Genomic DNA, 21,573 nt, shown 5'->3' with positions numbered 1-21,573 from the left:
TCTGGCACTATCAGTCCACTTGGATCTGGAGAGGACTTTTCAGCCACAGCCGTCTGTACAGACATTTGTTTTATTGAAGAAAGCATTGGGGGGGAATAAGTGGCATTATATGAAGAACTTTGTCGGACCATCATCATGTCGCTGATGTTTGGGAAGGTGAAGCCACTTGCAGCTGCTGACAGAAGTCCAGCCCATTGTAACCTGGTGCTGCTTGGTGTGACGGGCTCCGGGAAATCAGGTCTGCCTTTAACTTAGGTATTTATATTCAAACATTTCAAGAAACCTTAGCCTTACCTTCAAACTGTAGCTGGACTGAATGTAGTTCATACTGAGTGAGCTGAATTAGTAGCTAAACAACTGTATTCTTCCTGTTGATGTTTTAGACATTTCTGTTTATTTATCAAAGTCATAATTTTCGATAAAGTAAGCAGCTGACTGCATTCACACAAACCAGTAAAATTACTTATTTCTGTTAAAAAATACATTATTAAATGAGAATTTACAGGCTGTATCTTTACTTCAGTTCTAAGCTTTGAAGCTATAAACTACTGACACTTCTTTATTTTCTTCAGTTTGAGTGGAAGCTGTTGTCAAAGGTCAGACACAGAAAGCCCCGACCCTCTGTGTGCTGTTTATTTTCAGTCAACACGGCCCAGAGTTTCATTTGAAAGTGAATGTTGGTTCTCCCAGGGCCCTCAGTGACCCCGGGCCCCTGAGGTTCCACATTAACCTTGCTTGTCTCTGTTTTACAGCACTGACTGTCAAATTCCTCACAAAGCGCTTCATCAGTGAATATGACCCTCATCTAGGTGAGATCTCTCTGCTTTCATTTAAACAAGGCGATACATAACTCCTGTACTGTACCGCAGTACAATATTGAGGTACTTGTACTTTACCTGCAGAAAGCATGAGGAGAGGCAAATCCAAACAATGCAATAGAGCTCTATAGTTACCACCCACTTTTTTTAATGGCTCTGGTTCCGGAAGTGTTATTCCCATTCAATTGTTTCTTTGACGTTTCAAAATGTGCTGATAGAAAGAGTTTTAAGTCTGGAACCAAGCCAACCAGCTACGAGGGGACTCGTGACCGTAAAACATTGATTTGGCGCAAAAGAACATTTTGAAAACGGAAACTTCAGAAACATTCATTGGTAGCAGCTCGCTCTAGCCATTCGCAGGTTTGCAGGTATGGTAAACATTTCCATGGTAACATGCGAATTGGACCAATCAGAGACTTGTGGGAAGTGTAGTACCTCTCCATAAGATCCCGAATAAAACTTGTTATTCTTAAAACCTGGTTGATTTCATTCATACTTCTAGCTTCTACAGGAACAGAAACTTTAGTTTCACAACCTCACAGCTCGAGGTCAGTCTACCTCGGATGGTTTAGACTTCATGGCTGATAATCTAAAACGTTATGGAGAAAATGAACAGAATTTTTACTTCCAGAACCACACTGTTGAGCTTTATTCAATCTCCTGTAGCAGAACCTGTTTTCTTCTTCCCTTTCTTCATCGCCAGTAATCATCTCCTTCTCCAGTACCTTACTGCTGGTACTTCTAGGTACTTTGCCTAGAATACTTCTTTACTTTGACCTAAGTAGCATTTTGAATGCAGGACTTGTAATGGAGTATTTGTACATGGTGGTATTGGTAGCTTTAGTTAAAGATCTCCTGTAGACATATTTTAAGATATAACATACTGTAAAAACAGAATACAGGAAGTTTGGCTGATGTGCTTCAGACAACCACAGAAAACCTCAGCCCATACAATAGATTAAAAACTATTTTAGTGCAGGAGAGGAAGGAAGCCTAAAGACTCATTCAGAGTCTTCCCCTTATACAAAGAGAAAAAAAACAACTAATACTCAACAAAAACCAAACATGCAATACAACACACAAACAAACAGGGAAATATAAAGCACAGACACACACACAATATATACAGCAAAAAGACAAACGCAAATAGAAAAACCAACTCTTGCAGCATATAGCCACATATCTAACCCACCAACCCACTTCATCAGCGTCTCAAAAGGTTTGCCAGGCCACTGAGGTAGGCTTCTAGCAACATGTGTGCCACACAGGGCGCTACAACCACAACATGGCCATACACACATACTGACCAAAGACATGTCAAGTTACAATAAGACTGATGATTACAACAAGTGATTAACAAAAGGGGAAACTATACCCATTCCTAAAAATACCAAACAAATACAAATATATAATATACATACATATATACACATGTACTTAGAGAAGCCCCCCACAACTGCCTGAGAAGACTTTTCAGATGCTGATGAAGGCCTGAGTGAATACATGTTGCTGGGTTAGATTGCCCATATGCTGGAGGAATACATTTATAATATCACCTAAACATGGAGTGCCTTGGTTTTTTTCCCCAATGGTTGTCTGCACCACTTACTATGGAGCCTGACTTCCTGTTTCCTGTTTGTAGCACTGATGAGCAGCTGTGGGATTAGCCATGCAGCGCTCCTTCGTCCACTGAAGACAGAAATACTCTGCTTGGAATAATAATGAGTGTCTTATATGGGGTTTCCACAATAAGTTACAAAAGTTAAAGGACCTAGTTATAAATGAAATATTGATTTGTACAGTTTAACATCTGGACATTATGTTGTGAGCTGGGCGCTCCCCCCTCCACAGCACCCTGTACTGTAGGTTCAGTCTGAAGCCAGCTGTGATGTCACGGATCCTGCTGTGAAACCTCCAGCTGCTGAATGTGAAAACTAACATGTTTGTGCAACATAGCTTGGAGTGGAGACAGTGCAGAAACACATGGAGCTGTATGTGCGAAAACAGTCTCTTCTCTGTGTGATTGGCTGCCTTGTAGAGGATATCTACTCATCAGAAGAGACGGTGGACCAGCAGCCTGTCACAGTGAGAGTGATGGACACCTGTGATCAGGTATGTGTTGGAGACTCTACTGCTACTTCCATTAAAGATAGAAAAAAGAAATAAAAATCAAATCACAGATTCACCCCCATATCTACTCTGCTATATAGTGTGTATTTTTACGTTAAAGACCACAAATAACATATATGTTATCATCCAAAACAAACACAATAATAATAATAATAATAATCAGTTTTAAAAGCAATGGTGTGTTATTAATAGTCCACCCATGTCAGTATACCTACCCTGATATTCCTGAGCTGCTGTGAGGGCCTCTCCTGTCCGTACGGAGCTTATGGTGGCGTTAACCTTCACTAACCTTCATTAACTTTCACTAACCTCTAACAGACGTCATGACAATACAACAGCAGAACATGGGTCCCTATAGAGATTAATGTCCTGACTTTTGTTTGATCGTTTGGACTCAAGGAAGGTGTTTTTTTTTGTGCATCAAAGATCATAGAAGTAATAAAAACCTTGAGGAGAACCAAGGCTCAGAGGCAGTTGTGAGCAAGGCCTGCCACCTGCAGGTGAAACACAGACACTGCTGTCTCACAGAAACTCAGCTGCATTCCAGTTCCACTGAGGCAGGGACAGCACATGCAAACCTTTCAGAGAGGACTCATAACTGTCTGAATCCCTTCAAACAGTAGCCTGAGTTTCATGCTATTTAACAAGGACCGCCACGTTATTGGAAGTTTCCTTCCAATAACGTGGCGTATGTAACTCAGAGGCATGCTGGGACTGTGTGCGTCAGACTTAATCATTTATGTTAATATACGTTTTACCCTAAAGTTCATATTCAATATGGGGAGTTGTACACAACTCTCTTCTTCTCTTCACTTATATTGCAAACACCCAAAATGCCATCCAAAGGATGAGTGCAAACAGCGATGGTGGAGCCGCATCCTGCTGCAATCACTTCCTTTAGTGTCTCCCGAGGGCCTTACTGAGTCCTCACCTGGGAGTGTGTGTGTGTGTGTGTGTGTGTGTGTGTGTGTGTGTGTGTGTGTGTGTGTGTGTGTGTGTGTGTGTGTGTGTGTGTGTGTGTGAAGGAGGGTCCAGTGAACAGCGAGCGTTATCTGTCGTGGGCCAGCACCTTCGTCGTCGTCTACAGTATCAACAACATGGAGAGCTTTAAAGGCTGCCAGTTGTACCTGCACACACTCGCCCTGCACAAGAAATCTCCCATCATGCTGCTGGGGAACAAACTGGACATGGACAGATACAGGCAAGTATCTCTGTGTGTGTGTGTGTGTGTGTGTGTGTGTGTGTGTGTGTGTGTGTGTGTGTGTGTGTGTGTGTGTGTGTGTTCTTGTTTAACTATATTCGTGGGGTCCAAAAACCGGGAATACAGTATACTTGTGGGGTCCGGACAGCTTCGTGGGGGCCAAAATGCTGGACCCCACAACTTTAAAGGGCTGTTTGAGGGTTAAGACTTGGTTGTAGGAATAGGGATAGAATTATTATGTCAATGACGGGTCCCCACAAAGATTTATATTTAAATAACAGAAATTAGCCTGTCATGAGTTCTCGAAATAATTTAATTTGAAATTCAATTCAAGTATTTTAATAGTATGTTATGTCCCCAAAGTTTATGTCCGTGTACCAGTTCCTAACTCAGTTCAGGTCATTGTACTGCGCTCTTGAGTCCGGTCTTACCATCGTTAATGCTGACTCTTGTTCCTGCTGCGCAGTCCCGTCACCACTCATTCATTGCCAGACAGCGTCGGTCCAGTTACTTGATTGAAGTAGGTATCTCCTGATTATGATTATGATCATCAGGTGCGACCACTGGAAATGTTTTGTAGAATGTTGGTCGCATATGCGAAAATTTCACTTAGCTTGCAAAACCTTATGGTCGTGTTTGAACCGTAATATAATTAGTGCAATATCTTTAGTGAATCGGAGCTTGAGATAGCAATTCACAGTTCTATCAGCGGTGAATTTGCATCCGACTTTCTTTTTTCAGTTTTGAAGGACTTTGAGGACTGTAACACTGGAGGAGCCAGACTATATTCATCTTAACCAAAGGTTAACCAATTGTTTTAATTGCCTAACTAACCAAACCTGAAACATAGCTTCCCCAAACATTTTTATCCAAACTGTAGGCGTCATAAAAATATCTCATTTGAAAAACATTGGTATTTGATGTAAAAAAAACTCATAATGTTCAACACTGCATTGTAATCTAAAAAGTGTTATTACTCAGGATCCTTGTTTCCATCTATGCTCCCAAAAAATAATAAAGATAATTGATAAAAAGTGATGAAGTGATGACCCCAGTACTGAGAGCGTTGTCAGTGACCGGTGCGTTCTGTGTCAGGCAGGTGAGTCGCTGTGATGGCGAGCTGCTGGCGTCTCGTTTCGGCTGTGTGTTCTTCGAGGTGTCAGCCTGTCTGGACTTCCTGTCTGTGCAGCGTGTCTTCCACGAGGCGGTGAGGAGGGGGAGACGTCTGGTTCCAGCTGTCTACATCAGCTCTGTCCCCTCCTTCCCCCCCACCTGCTACACGGAGCTGCCTGCCCCCACCACTGCCACCGCCACACTGCTCACCGTGAAGACTTCCAGAGCGCAGAGCAGACGTAAGGCTGCCACACTCACCCTGCTCAAAGGCTTCAAGATCTTCTGACTGCTCGCAGACACAGGGTGGACACAATAACATGAACCCAGCTTTTGTTAAAACATGAAGGGGAGCATCAAAAACACTTCATTTCCTGCATTTCTATGCATCAATACATGGTGGAAATGGAAAACACTAAATTCCTTTGGCAGGTGACTTAAAATATAAAAACATAAAGATATTAAAACATAATGGAATATAATGCAGTGAGGCTCTCAGGCATTCTGTTTTTCTTTCAAGCCTTTATAATTTATTCTCCTGTCGATTAACTTTTGTCATCAGTGTTATCTCTGCTGAGTCACTCAGTACACGTGCAGGCAGGATTTACTCTTCCCTGCTCTTTGTGTCTTTTTTTGGGAACAGAACCTTTATAAATGTGCATGTGGCATATTCACCTCAATACATTCATTCATTTGAATTTCATTCATAAACGCCTCAGATGTGTTTCAGCCAGATTTCTGCTCATGTTGGAGAGTTGTAATATTTTGAGAAGAAAGTCATAATATTGGGAAAATAAAGTTGTGATTTAATGAAAATAAAGTCACAATATTTCAAGCAGAAATCCCCCTGCCCTGTAGTCTGCGGTGCATTATGTTATTGGAACAAAAAAAGATTCATCCTGGCCTCCCTCCATTGGCTTTAATTGTCTAATTTTAATTTGCTTTAAATCTTTAAATGGCTGCACTGTAAGCAATTGCTGTAAGTTTACAGCCAATTTTCAACACTAAAATACTGTTTTCATGTTAAACAGTTTAGTACTGTAGTTAGCAATGCATTGTGGTCTGCTTAACTTGGAGCAATAGGACAGATGCCCTAAACAGTATGCTGATGTTTACAATTGTGTTTACAGGACACTACAGTATTTTTTCGAAACTGAGTGTCGACTGGGGAATTTGGAGCACGTCAGAAGTTTGATACGTTAGTCTTTTAAATTGAGGCTACTGCTTTTGGTCAATTTTCTTTAAAAAAATACGGAAATAATTTGCCATCAACTCCTGGAGGGACTTCAGGAACCATCATTTGGATAGGAGATTTTCCGGAAGAGGACGCACAATTTAGATGACATGTGCTACACATCATCAAGTGTTCTGTAATTGTGGATGCAGTCACAGTGTTGCTTACAGGGGTTGTGAAGCATTGAAAAAAGAGGTGGAGGTCCAACAGATAAGGGTGACGGGAACAATTTCATATGCTGAGGCAGTTAATATGGCAGGACAGAAAAGACAGAAGGAGGGAGAAGGTGGCAAAGAGTTTGTGGCAGCAAAAGAGCACCAAGAAAAAAAGAATGCTTGAAGAGAGAAGAAGAAATTGGTGACTTGTATAGCTGGAGTTATAAATGCAACATATGAGATTAAATCCGAAAGATTCAGGTTATTGTGAAAGCAACAGAACATAATTTGGGTATGAGAGGGCTAAAATGGGAAGAGGTGAATGATGAGCTCAGGGTACAGTCAGAGATGTAACGAAGTAGAACTACTTCACTACTGTATAAGTACGAAAAGGCTGTATCTGTACTCTACTGGAGTATTATTTTTTTCTCCTACTTCCGCTTTTACTTCAGTACATATTTTCAATGAGAAAATATGATAAATTTTTTATGTGCTGCATCGTTACTCGTTACTAGTGATGCATGATATTTTGTTACATCGCCATGTGCGCATGCGCGACAGGACGTTGCGATGTTGACGCTTAAACTTTTTTGCTGCTTGATAGAAAAGTGAACTTTCACCGTTCTCCTTTTACACGATTGTTACCGGCCGAGCCTTCACCTTTAAGACAGGTGGCCATGTGGGCAACGTGCGTATGTGACGTAACGTTAGTCCGACGGGGTTTATTGTTGTGGGAAGTGAGGCTCCATGTGTAGAAAAGTACCATAAGCGGCAGCTGCCACTGACACAGTGATGCACATTTCCGTGGGTAGTGAAGCTACAATAGTCAGTGGTTTATGTTTGCTGCAAAGACGAAGTAAATCACTTGATTAATGCAACGTTATCACGACATCTCCCGGCCATTTTTCACCACAGAAAGCTGCTACCAGCCAGGCTAAAGCTAAAGCCTAAAGAAACAAGGCGTCTGTCCCAACTAACGTTATGGTTCGGTGCCGCGACGCTGGAAATGTAACACTAATCTACAACTGAAGTCTGTGTCTGATATAACGTAATTTACACTGATTTAAGTGTTCTTGGATACACAGTTTGTTGCTAGTGCGTGACATGCATGCACAGCAAACCACCAATCACAATCTATTTTGATCAATTTATCAAACAACCAAAGCAGGCCGCGCTAGTCGACCACAACCTAAAATTTAGAGGAAGCAATATGCATGCATTATTAATATAATTCATTTCATTCATTCAGTATTATATGAATACAATGGTGTCATGTCAGTCAACCAGTGTATTTATCTACCTAATGTCCCTCTCCAAAATCACTTTACTTGCTTTGGTGTTTGTAAAGCATTAAAGTCAACAAAGAATGGTTCACATTAGAAAAGTTCCTTTTTCATTTTTATTTTCTATATAGATGCACTCCCCTACAAATTTTTCATATCGCAATATATATCGCAGGAAAAAGAAATATCGCAATGTACGTTTTTTCCAATATCGTGCAGGCCTAGTTTCTAGGCTAAACATTTGAAATAATATAAACAATATGATATTCAAACTTTTGACTGCTTTCTTTAATAACTACATAACACAATACTTGTACTTTTACTTTCAGTACTTGAGTAGTACATTTTAAAATAAACTACTTGCAATACTTAAGTACAAAAAATGTTGAATACTTTAGTACTTCCACTTTAGTGTGGTGGTTAAAGAGCACTTCAACTTCTACTCAAGTCACTTTTTTGATAGAGCACTTGTACTTTTACTCAAGTCTGGGACTCTAGGGGCGCCTGGGTAGCACATATAGAGGTTTACTCCTCGACGCAGGTTCAACTCCGCCCTGCAGCCCTTTGCTGCATGTCATTCTCCCTCTCTCTCCCCTTTCATGTCTTCAGCTGTCCTATACAAATAAAGGCCTAAAATGCCCCAAAAAATAATCTTTAAAAATAAGGTCTGGGTCTCTAGTACTTTATACATGTCTGGGTACTAGTCAAGAATCAGCATGTTTGGGTTGATTATGATAATAATGTTAATTCTGCAATGGAATGCAAGAAGTTTAATTTCAAATGGACAAGATTTTACAACGGTTTATTGTTAGTAGAAGAGATAAATCAGACATTGTATGTATTCAAGAATCCTGGTTAAAAGAATTTTGCAGTGAGGCGAGATAGGAGGGAGTGGGGAGAAGGAGGGTGCGTTACTTTTGTAAAGCAAGGTATTCCTTACAGAGAGCTAGGTAAAGGGAGTGAGCAGGAGAAGGTGGCAGTGAAAGTGTGGGCTGAAGGAATGGAGTTGGTAATTGTAAATTATTATAATCCCTGCAAAAGGCTAGATTTAAACATGCTTGAGGATGTAGAAGGGCAGGATAGTAGGAACATTATGTGGTGCGCTGATTTTAATGGGCACAACGTGTTGTCGGGGAGTGACAGAACAGATAAAAATGGGCAGGTAATAGAGGAGTTGTTGAGAATTTAGTATGCTTAAATGATGGCAGTAAAACAAGAATAGATATTAATGTAGGTAAAGAATCTGTGCTTGATCTTATATTTGTATCTAACACCATTGCACCAGTGTGTGATTGGTCAGTGTATCAGGAAGGGACTATAGGAAGCGATCATTATCCAGTCTGGTGCAATATAAATATTAATACCTCCTTGATTAGCAAAGGCACAGGTGGGAAATGGATACTTGAAAAGGCTAATTGGGGAACATTTCTGCAGGTGAGTGATTGGTGTCAGGCAAAAAGGACACATTGGAGAAAATATTGTAATACGATTGGCAGCACAACACAGGTGGGAGAGGTGTGGGGTATGATTAAAAAGATGGAAGGGGACAGAAAGGAGTGGAGTTATCCAGTTCTGACTGAAGGGAATGAGACAGCAGTAACAAATAAGGAAAAGGCAGAGTTGATTGCAAATACATTTGTTAAAGTGCATAGCTCGAATAATTTGTCTGAAGATGAAAGAAGAGGAAGAGAAAGAACAAAATCAGAAAACATGGAGTCTCTATGGAGGAAAGCAAATTTTGATGATGGACAAAATGCCCCTTTCAGTATGGGGGAATTAAGAGCACTAGATGAATTGGGTACAACTGTGCCTGGTAAAGATGAGGTTTGTTATAGCATGGTAAAGCATTTCAGTTTTGGAGGCCTGGAGAAATGATTGATGCTATATAACAAATTTTGGGATGAGGGTAAAATGCCAGAGAGTTGGAAAGAGGCAATAATTGTCCCACTAAGGAAACCAGGAAAAGATACAAGCAGGTCTGGGAATTACAGACGAATTGCATTGACATCACACATATGTAAACTAATGGAACGTATGATAAATGAGAAGTTAATGTCTAGAAAGTAGAGTCATGGTAACTACATATCAAAGTGGCTTCAGGAAGGAACACTATGGCTCCGGTACTGTGTTTAGAGGATGAGATAAGGAAAGCCCAAGTAAATAAAGACACAGTGGTTGCAGTGTTTTTTGATGTTGAGAAAGCCTATGATATGTTATGGACAGAGGGGTTTCTAATAAAGTTACATATTATGGGAGTTGGAGGAAAAATGTTCAACTGGGTAATGGACTTTCTAGATAAAAGAACTATTCAAGTAAAGATAGAATCAGAGCTGTCCAGCCAATATGTTGTAGAAAACGGGACACCTCAAGGGAGTGTAGTAAGTCCAACGTTATTTTCTATTATGATAAATGATGTTTATGTAAATATTCCAATGGACATGGGGAGATCACTGTTTGCAGATGACGGAGATTTGTGGAAAAGAGGGAGAAATGTTGACTTCTGATTGAGAAAATGCAGGATGCAGTTACACAAGTTGAAGAATGGGGAACACAACGGGATTTAAATTCTCAGTGGAAAAAACTAAAGCTATGTTCTTTACAAGAAAAAAACTCATACTATAATCTGAAACTATATCGAAATAACTTGGAGAGAGTTGATCATTTTCATTTTTTGGGTGTGTATTTTGATACGAGACTGACGTGGAAAGAACCTATTAGGCATGTTGTTAATTAATGTGATAAAATTATAAATGGTATGAGGTGTCTTGCAGGATTGGAGTGGGGAGCAGAGTTATATTCGTCGCTGAAATATATTTATCAAGTCTTAACACTAGAAGTGACGGAATTCAAAAAACTACTAGAATTGCCGTGAGTGGTCATTTTGACTGCCAGATTCCAAACTCTATAATCTCTCATGATAAATACCTAATTGTGATATTAATGCATGTATTGTGTTAGGATATCTTTAGAAAAACGAAATAATACCAAAATGTAAATTTTAACGAGTTTAATTATACATCTGAGTAGTAGGCCTAATAGGTTAAGTGTTTCAATACTTCATATCATGGCATAGTAAACCGTAATTATTTCATAGGCTACATTCATATCCGAAAAATATGGTACGGAAATTTATTTATAACATAACTTATAACACCAAAAGATTAAAAACAATACCGCGAAAATCCAAACGGTCAATATGACCGTGTATAGCCAAAATACCTTACGTTGCGTGTCATTTAGCTGACGCTTTTATCCAAAGCGACTTACAATTTCTATATATATCTGAGGTTGCACCCCTCTGGAGCAACTAGGGGTTAAGTGTCTTGCTCAGGGACACATTGGTTGATGTATCGCAGTGGGAATCGAACCCAGGTCTCCCACACCAAAGGCATGTGTCATATCCACTCCACCGACCTCCAGAGCGTCTTCGCGGTCCTGTCTGCCCCCCTGAGGGACTCACTGGGGATTTCCACCGAATGCAGAACGTCTGCGGACCGGCTCCGCTGCGCGTTGGCTCCGCTGTGCGTCGGCTCCGTGCTCCGCCGTCCGTCAATACCCACCAGGTCCGGATTTGTTGCGGTACGGCTGCAGCCATGACTGACAGCTGTAGTCACGAGGACCCACGAGATCTCGCAAATTCATGTAGAATAGAACCACAAAACCAACAACAGTTTGTTTCCATCCAGAGGAGTAGAGGGAAACAACTCTGTGCTGTGTTCTCAAGGTGTAGTGCAGGGAAATATGATCCGCCGTGAGCATGGTGTATTTTATTTAGAAAATGAACCGGATGTTTTATTTTGCTTCTGTGCTCGACTTCCTGTCCCGCACTATCTGCCCTGTGCTGAATTCAGTTCCCGAGCCTGCTGTCGCCTGTGTCGCCCCCGTTCTTTGTCCTCCCTTCGCCCTTCCAGGGTTGACTTTTGTTCGTCCCTCCTCCGGACACCCTCCGCCCTCCCTGGGCTGTTTGCCTTATTCTGTGGACGTTTTTTTTTTTAGGGCCGTCTGGTAGCCGTCCCTTGAGGGAGGGGTACTGTCACATCTAGTCCCTGTGTCAAGTTTCTGTGTTAAGTTGGTTTCATGTTTTCTGTTGGTTTTCCATTTCCTGTTTTATTTTGTAGTCTCTCTGTTCTCTCTGTTGCCTTTGTGATTGTTTGCTCCGCCCTGATGTGTTTCACCTGGTCCTGATTCCTTGTGTCACCTGTCCCTTGTTTTACCTTGTTACCCTGTGTATTTAGTCTCTGTTATGTCTTTGTCTCTTGTCAGATTATGACGTTCTGTTTGCTGTGCGTACTGTTTCCTGTTGTGTTCCCTGTCATGTATTTCCTTGCTGTGTGGATTATTACTCCAAGTAAGTGTTTGTTGAGATACTTGGAGTTCTATTAGCATTACAATGTGGAAGAGGTGGCAGCACGTAAAATACTCATCTGTAGTGACTCAGTGTCAGCACTGTCAAGTATTAAAGTAGGATCAACCAGAAATCATCTTAGAAGAAGACTTAGTGTATGACATTTTGTTTACTCATTCAAGGTTCGCCAATCAGGGTAAAACTGTGGTGTTCATGTGGGTACGTGCACATACAGGAATTCCAGGAAATGAGAGAGTGGATAAATTAGCAAAGGAGGAAAGAAAGAAAGAAGAAAGGAAATGTAGAACTGCATATTAAACTGTCAAAATCAGAGGGGAAAAGCATAGCATGGAGGGAAATATCCAAACAGTGGCAACAATATTGGGATAATGGGGAAAAAAGGGAGACACTTGCATGCATACAAATAAAGTAGGAGGAGTAAGAAACAGTGGGGCTAACCAAAAAGAGCAAGTAACTATCAGTAAATTGAGAATTGGTCACAGTAGACTGAACGGTACACTTTTTGTAATAGGAAAACACCCAACTGGGCACTGCAGTCTGTGTGAGGAAAAGAAATGGTGGAGCATGTCCTGATTTCATGCAGGAAATACAATCAAGAAAGACGGGTCATGTTAGCAGGATTACATACATTATGACCAGTGGAAATCAGGTTCAAAGATGGCCTTGAAAGTAGGGTTTCTGTAAATGGAAGGAAACATATATTTACATGTTTGAAAAGCATCGGACTACTTAGAAAATTATAATGGAATGAAAAAATAGATAACGAGTAATTACCAGTAGGAAGCAGTAATGCAATGCATAGGATGCCAACTGCCGTTAAAAACCCCAAACGATGCCTTACTGTGATCACAGCTAAGTGTCATATCTTTGTATGGTAATATTAATGCAGGTTGCTCTCCTCTCTCTGTATATCCACAGCCTGAACCTGTACAAGGCTGGGGCCGTGTCGACACACTGCCTCCTTGTGGTGAGACTGCACTGGGTGACACTCTGTAGTGGTGTGTATGCATTACATCGACACTGCAATGATATTTTCTAGCGCATCTTGTAGAGATAGGCACGTAGTGCATGTTCTTGTTGGTGATGGGCCTGTCTGTCTCCTGCAGCCGCCTCCCGGGGTGGTGTGTGCGAGCCGACCCGACCTTCCTACTTTGAGGAGATTAAGACTGCAGACTGGTGTCTGCCATCTCATTTATTATTTTACTGATTTAACCTACCTCTGCCATTTCAATTGTGATTTTAACTATATTTTGTACAATTTGATTTACTTTTTTAAAATATACGCCTCCTGGTAATTGTTCCTGTTCGGGGAAACTAGAGTTGGTCACATGACAATGAAAATCTTAAGGGTTTAAAGGGTTCCTCTTGCCTCTCCCAACAGGAGGTGGTGTTATCAGGTCTGAAGGTTTTCTGTGCTCCAGCACTACATATATATCTCATGTATAGCAAATGGCTTTAATCATTTAAAATGGCAATCTTCATTTTATAACACATTTTAGGTTTCATCTAGTATTTTGAATGAACAGCCTTCCTCATGTCACAGCAGTAACACAAACTTGTAAACTCAAATCTAAAAACACTGGACGCCGTGGGAAACAGACAATGGAGGAGACAATCGGGAAAATACTGAACGATATGAAAGCTGAAATCTCCGGTCAACAACGCGAACGTTGTCAACATAACTCACTGGAAATCCAAAATACTTCGACACTTTCACACACCTCAGTGAAAGAGGAGGGGGCTCAAGTTCTGTCAATGGGTCTCCAGCATCTGCAGTTGCCATGCTATCTTTTGACTGGCTCTAGCTAAGTTACAGGAGGTTGACTGACTCGCAGCACTTCAACACGTGTGTTTTTTTACACTTGACAAGCCGACCGGACGTGACATGGGGGCGTGGCAGTATCGACGATTCAAGATTGTGACTTAATTACGATCGATTTCAATTTCAAATCAAAATCGTGACACCCTAAACGTGAACTACCCATCTAAACTGAAATTATTCACCGAAGACAGCACCGTACTGTTCAAATCCGCTGCCGAGGCAAAGGAAGCCCTCCAGGAGAAAGGCCTCCTGGATCTTCTGCAGATAAATTGGTTACCAAGAATTAAGAAATGTACAACAGTAATTGATCCCCTATGGTTTTCTCGGTTTGGCTTAGAACTTGTTTAAGAGTAAAATAAATGACAATAACTAAACAAATCAACTAATGGATGATAATTTGAGGGTCCCCTAGGGAGTCCCCATTGGTGTAGAGTTCTGCCCTCACCAAATTACTCAGGGTTTTACCTGCCCAAGTTGGGAGAGTTTGGCAGGGAAGGGGGGGTTCTGTTGTTCCTTGGGTTGGTCAAGAGTCAGAGATGGTGTTTGCAGATATATTCTACAATATGTGTAACGTTAATAAAATTAGTCTTATGACATGGAATATTAGAGGGATTAAAAATCCAATTAAAAGAAAGAACATAATGAATTTTGCTAAAAGTAAAAAATTTAACATTTAATTTTTGCAAGAGACACATCTTTCCCAAACGGAAGTTAATAAATTAAAAAGGGACTGGGCTGGACATGTTGATTTCAGTAACTATCAGACTATAAGTAGAGGAGTGGCAACTTTACAGTGACAACCAGCATTGCGGATGCTTTTGGGAGATACGTAATCTCTATAGGGTCTCTAATGAATAAAAAAACGTAGCTTTTATTAATATATATGGTCCTCCTAACTCAGATGGGACTGTGTTTCATTAAATTAATACCCACATTGCTCAATAGCTGGGTTTCAGTCACGTGATTATGATGATTTTAGACGGAGGGCAGGAAGTAAACATGGAGAATACGTCTATGGAGGAAAGCATTGCAGAGAGTCCATATTGTACGGATTTAGATCCAGTTTCAAGACATAGATACAAGGAGTTAATTAACAGATCATATCTTGGACATCTTGTACCCGTACCTCATGAAGATGAGTGAGTTTTCGGTAGAACTTAAAGATTTGCCGACAGTCGAGGCTGTCGACATCACCAACTATCTGGTCCTTCAGACATTGTACTACACCAGACAGCAAATGAAGGCCTATAAAAGTCTGGAGGCATACAACTTTTTTGTCAGCGGGTGGGTCCACAACCTCGGTACCAAACGGCTCCACGATGATCATCGTTTGGTCTTCGTCAGGGTGAGTGTTTGTTCTTATATTGTTTTATGTGTTAAGATGCTAGCAGTAGCGGCTATAATGCCAACAAACATTTTGTTTGTTTTGTTGCATCTTTCATTTCGCCGGTTTCAGTTTCTATGCAATCTATATGACGTTGATTCTGCTGCTGAGCCACAGCGTGTTAAGTGGAGTGAAAAGCTTTCGGCAAATTTGAGCGCTGCATTTTAACCCTGCGCCCACCTGCCCTTCCTCCAAATGCTTCGCGCATTTAATTCAATTCAGTACCTCAAGCAAGCCAGGCTGGCCGGATAACTGTAGGTTTGCATGCCATGGCTGAACCGCCTCAAAAAAAGGTTTGGAAACCACAGCGATTTCTTGACAGCTATTGGGAGAGATGGCCTTGCCTCCACATGTCCAGGCTACCTCATCACACGCTCTGCACCGTGTGCAAGACAGACATCGATATCAGTCACGAAGGGGCAACAGGTAACGAACACAGTCCCACACTCAAATACTGAGTCAGGTATGGCTGCAGCCTCGAGACCGTCTCATGCCTCCCATGCTCACTAACTTAACCGTGACTTCATTTAGAAAATAATTCACGATTTCGTAGGCTATTCTGAACATCTGAATTTACTGAACATCTGAGTTTACCGTTGGACATGCCCAGGCATGAGACGGGAGCAGCATGAGACAGGAGTTCTCCAGGCTGCAGCCATACACTCTTGCAAATACTACCCGCCCACCCCCCGAAACATAATGATATTAAAAATAAAAGGATGATAAGAAAAAAACGTTCCTAGTGTCAATAGGCTAGCCTATCACACCCGCCATCCTTCCCATTAGTTGGGGGCAGTTAGAAAAGTGGTGGAATGGCTAGAAAACTAGAAGGTTTTAGACAGGCCAGGTACTGATTAACGTAAGATAACGGTAACAGTTAGGCTATTGTTTAGCCTAATTGAATTTATGAACATAAATAATGACCTTGACATCATAACAGGGAGTCCAGCTGTTACAAGCTCAGTTCATGATGCATAGCATACAATAGGGCTATTTGCTAGGCCAATGTGATGGCAACTGACATAATACAATGTCACTCATGTCAACCTTTGAAAAGCCTATCTGAAAATATCTGACCCATGTTATTTATTAGCCTATAATTGTGTCTCTGCCAGGCTTCAATCTTGTGCTTTTTTAGTAGTTGCTTTAGGCCTATTTAAAGTTACTTTATAAGTAAATCATTACTTATTAATAGTAATCAGAAGAAGGCTATGTGTTAACCTGGTCTGACTCTCATTTTTAACATAGAAGTACTTAGGCCTATTTATTAGCTCTCTCTGCCTCCTATTGGTTAGACTAACAAATATATGGGCACAAAATATTGGACAGGATATAAGAAAACATTTGTGTAGTTTCAGTACACCTACAGCCATTCATCCACTCCATTCATCTACACAGTAATAATAATTTATTGTAATCTAGGAGGTAGTGATGAGCCAAAAAATGTATTTGAATATAAATTACATGTATCTAGTTTTCCTTTGAACTGTGTGTGTGTGTGGATGTAACGTAATTCATAATATTTGTAACAATATGCAGGAATATCATAATCTCCCCCCTTTCCACCTACATTTTCAGATTGCAGACGCCATGTGTATATTATGTATTATGGTGTTCTCACTGGTGGGTAGGCAACGGTGGAGCGTACATTGGCGGTGGGCTGTCGGGTGTGCGCGGGGGGGGGGTTGTACTCATAAAATTTCTTCAAGGTTGGCAGCTCTGCTCATTGCAATTGCATGGCAGGGTAAATAATTTATGTAGGCTAGGATGTTTACCACGAGATCACACACACACACACACACACACGTACTGCTAGCATGCTGCCAGTGTACGTCAGAACCAGCGGGGAGAGAGCTTTAAGGGATAAACATGTTAATTAATGTAAAGTCCTACTCCATATTAGTATAAGTAGGCTATATTGCACATCATCAAAATGTGCTGATATAGATTGCACTTTGTTAATCTATTGTTCACATGTCCTTCTTACTGTGATTTTAGTGCCCACACTCTCACCAAGATGAAGCCAATCTGCGCTTGTGTGCTGGGGGAAAGGGCTTCTGCCTCATCAATGATGGGGATAATGTCACGCTGGACCGGAGTCATGACTACTACTACCAAGTTCAGGCACAGCTTCACATTGTAGATGCTGAGTACTGTGTTGCAATTACATTTTTGTTGGAAGGATTTAGCCTGATCTTGAACTTTGGGATGATGTGATTCCTAAAGTTGAGTGCTTTTTTAGAAACAGTATACGTCCAGAAATACTGGGACAGCAAGTTACAAACTTACATGTGTAATGTGTTGAAAGGATATGAACTTTGGTCCAGGCACTCTTGAAAGTGGGCTGTTATATCAATACTGTTGTATGAGACAAGATGACATTTTGAATATTGTTATGACCTGAGTGTGGTCTTTGTGAGTTCTGGCTGTTGTATAATTTGCCTTGACATACTAGTCATTATATTGACATTACTTATCAAAATAGGTTCATATCTTGTGAAAGCACCAATTGTATATTTGTTGTATTATGTGTATAATCTGTATGTTGTTGTATATTGAGTAGCACTACACAATTTGGAAGATGTTTACTGAAAAGATGAAATGCCATTGAGAAGACAGAATAATACATGGTGGTTTATTTACAAGATTAGATTTTTCAACAATTGTTATAATAACTACAATAACATGGTGTGCAACAATAAATTGGAATCCATTTCATTACATATATAATATATATCGCGAGTACAATTGGACTAGTTGATACAAATATTACATTTGAAATCATATTTACAGACTGATGTGTGTCAGAGCTCAGGTACTACTACTCTACCCTGTCCTACTTATCATCATCAGAGCCAAGCAGCAGGGGTCCGGTACTGGACACTACTACCTTACTTCTCCCTTTCCCCCCTTCTGTGAGCCAAGCAGGTGCTCCAGACCAACATTGTGAGGGCTCAGGTACTAGACTGACTGATTATACCAACCCCCCCCCCCACCCCTCCCTGATTTGTTTACTACGTCCCCGCTGTCAGACATAGGCTAATTGTTATATTTTCCACGCGCCGGGTTTTGATACAGAAATGCTTTTTTCATTCGCAGTGGCAAGATTAGCCTAATAGCATATAACAAAACATGTTAAATTATTTCGTTTTGGCATTGGAAGTAACCAGACTTTATCTGTAAGCAACACTAACGTTAAAGTGCAAAATGAAACGAATGTGAGGAGGACTCGGAGCTTGAACTGGACATTTAGTTTTGTGTGGTCTAATAGAACTCCTACCTGATGTCATCACTGGTCTCATCTCTACTTGATGCCATCGCCGACCTCATGTCTGTCTCATTCACTCCTTGCCTGTGTTCTTCTCCACTAAGACATATTGTCAAACAAACATTATATAATATATTTTCTATATTAGTTTTTCCATATTAATAATATTAACAAATGAATCTGTTGGTATCAAGTGGCTCCCCCTACACTTCCACCGAATGTTAGACCTACCTGTTGCCGTCCCCTGTCTTTCCTGATCCACCATCCTCACACCTGAATGAAATGAACTCACTGTTAAATATAGCAGCCTAAATTAAATTCTTATCAGCCTAGCGATGGCATCTGATAAGACAACTATTATGCAGTAAGGTTGTGCTGCTGTTGAAATTACATTCACATGTTGGATTTTAAAAATATGGAGAGCCACTTAGCATAGACCTTTAAAGAGAGAGATGTGACCCTGTAATTACAGCATCCATGTCACCCAACAGATGTAACTATAGCCTGTATGTCTGACAGCACAACATGAACAGCTTATGGTAAAACAAAATCTATTAATGATTCCATGGTAAACCAGAGTTATTGCATAACTTATGTTTTCCAGCTTCTTGTCATTTATTGTGCATGCTACCTTATATTTGCCAGTTGTTATTTTACCTTAATAAAATTGAGATATGTCATTCATGGGATTGGTACCATAGGGTTTAACCAAAATCTAAATGGAGCTAGCTATCAGCAATATTGGTTTGCATTAAGCTAGCCGTAAACCCCACTTTAGCTGCTAGTGTTAGCAAACACTAGCTAGTCTGAGAACAGTCTGTTAACATGACTATTTGCAAGCCTCCAAGTTTGGTAGCAAGTATATATGCATGATTACATGGTAAATCCCCATTTGGCTGCTACATTCCCAGTATTAGCAAACACTAGCTAGTCTGTTAACATGAATATTTGCAAGCCTCCAAGCATAGACATCACACTTTAAATCCTACCTGTTGTCTTTCACCATCCACTTATTTAACTGCTGTCGCATCCCTTGACACGCATCTCCTTTTCCCTCTTTCTTTTTCTATTTTTAGCCCCCGACAACTCACTACTCGTCGATCGTACCTGCTCGCTCGGCGCTCATGGCGCTCACGGCGTTCCCCCCGCTCCCTCTTCTATGTCAACTTTCTATGATGGAATCTTATGAGACAGGGCGTTATATAACATAGAGGAAATGCTGAAATGATTTAGAAACACACAACAGCAGTTACATATAGAATTCTTTTCTTTTTTTTTTACCATCGCTTTGGAGCCCCCATGGTGCTGCCCCTATGCGCCGCATATAGCGCATACCCACTTTTTGCGCCACTGCATACACTGACAGCTGTTTCCTCCCTTTGGTAATGAAGCACAGTAAAATCCCACACTATCGCCAATATTGAATCCACCGTCTGCTAGGACAATATCTCCAGGTAACAGGTTTTTTAGGAGGCCACTCTCTATTGTGATCCGTTTATCGCTGACTCTCCCTCCCCAGGCACAAGATATGTAAGTGACATAGCCTTGGGGTGCAACACCAATCAGAAATTTTACAGTATGGTGATGCTTTTTGACCACGGACCAAATGATGCCTGTTTCTTGTACAGTAATAGCGTTACTGAAGGCTAGCTCTAACTCCATAGTTACTCCAAGCTTCTTCCCAACTGAATTCCCACGGGACTTCAGCGCAAGACTACAGCCAGCCTTCTGTAACGCTGTTACTTTACAATAAACGGGCATCATTTGGCCCATTTCCATGTAGTTACATAGTCACTGATATGATCATAACCACTACAGTGCTCAATTACCTATTTTTGAGGGGGAAATAAACTTAGGGCCTGCTAGCCTGGCTACGGCAACTAACACACAGTTCGCCACTGCAGAGACTACTATTCACCAACGCCAGATGGATCGCACACAAAATTGATATATATGCTGCAAATACACACAGAACTGCTGCGTGATGATTATTACTGAAGCCTGGCTGAACACACTCACTCATCCCAGACGGCAGCTAACGGCTAACAGGGTAGGTGAATTTAAATAATGTCTGAGTTGAAAACGCATTTTGTTGTCATGTAAGGGCCCTGTTCATGTTGCACAGACATTTTAATTGCATTTTGTGTCTCTTAAGAGGCACAAAGGCACTCTTTATGATATGCCCTCAAAACTTCCGTTTTAGCTAAGTGGGAGCTCTTGGCATTAGCTGCAGCAGCTCCATGTTGCTAGCACCGATTTGGCTCGTTTTTTTTTGCTATCGACAGTACTCACATACTTATAGCGATCAAGATTAACGTAAAAATTGCCCGGAGTTCTCCTTTAATAATCATTACTAAGTAAATGAGCATTTAACGACCTAACAACCTAATGCTATATAAAAACAGCCACAAAAACCAAGTTAGCTAGCTAACATACCTCCGACGAAGTGGTCTCTGCAGGCACAGGCATTAGTAGACTCTGCTCCTCCCGACCGCAGACGTACGTTTAAAATCCACTTTTTACGGCATTGTTCTGTGAGCTTTTTACATTCCTCACCTTTATGAACGACAATCTTTGGTACTCTATAAAACCCCTATCGCATTTTTTCAGACAGCAGATCCTCAGCTACTTCACTTCCTGCCCTCCATCTGAATTCCGCGCTCTCACGAAGCAGCAATGTGACGTCACGTGAAATCAACCTATTAGAGGATATCCCGATAGTGATCGGAGGTGACTTCAATGTAGTTCTGGATACAGTCACAGACCGTTCACCTACTATAAATAGATGTTGAAGTAAAGCCG

At 41.0% G+C, this 21,573-nt stretch overlaps 2 protein-coding genes across 2 annotated transcripts in view; both read left to right on the top strand.

Annotated features, from left to right (window-relative positions):
• Positions 1 to 5,579, top strand: rasl12 (RAS-like, family 12). The gene is made up of 5 exons (XM_078256726.1): positions 1 to 238; positions 753 to 809; positions 2,857 to 2,930; positions 3,974 to 4,153; positions 5,249 to 5,579. The coding sequence occupies exons 1-5, from the start codon at positions 136 to 138 to the stop codon at positions 5,546 to 5,548; spliced, it is 714 nt and encodes a 237-aa protein (XP_078112852.1). The 5' UTR covers positions 1 to 135; the 3' UTR covers positions 5,549 to 5,579.
• A 3,030-nt stretch (positions 5,580 to 8,609) lies between these two features.
• The window catches only part of LOC144525936 (interferon-induced protein 44-like), a 241,223-nt gene continuing 228,259 nt past the window's right edge, over positions 8,610 to 21,573 (top strand). The window contains exon 1 of the mRNA XM_078263047.1: positions 8,610 to 8,614. The gene's annotated coding sequence lies outside the window, so the exon portion shown is untranslated. The remainder of the gene's footprint in view (positions 8,615 to 21,573) is intronic.

Source organism: Sander vitreus, chromosome 1, assembly GCF_031162955.1.
Source record: "Sander vitreus isolate 19-12246 chromosome 1, sanVit1, whole genome shotgun sequence".
Taxonomy (NCBI): domain Eukaryota; kingdom Metazoa; phylum Chordata; class Actinopteri; order Perciformes; family Percidae; genus Sander; species Sander vitreus.
The sequence above is the reverse complement of the archived record's forward strand: the minus strand, read 5'-3'. Positions and strand labels throughout refer to the sequence as shown.

Coding starts and splice junctions, on each gene's coding strand:
- rasl12 (XM_078256726.1), top strand. CDS start 136: ATGTCGCTGATGTTTGGGAAGGTGAAGCCACTTGCAGCTGCTGACAGA. Junction 810..2,856: donor TGAATATGACCCTCATCTAG/GTGAGATCTCTC, acceptor GCTGCCTTGTAG/AGGATATCTACTCATCAGAA. Junction 4,154..5,248: donor ACATGGACAGATACAGGCAA/GTATCTCTGTGT, acceptor TGTGTCAGGCAG/GTGAGTCGCTGTGATGGCGA.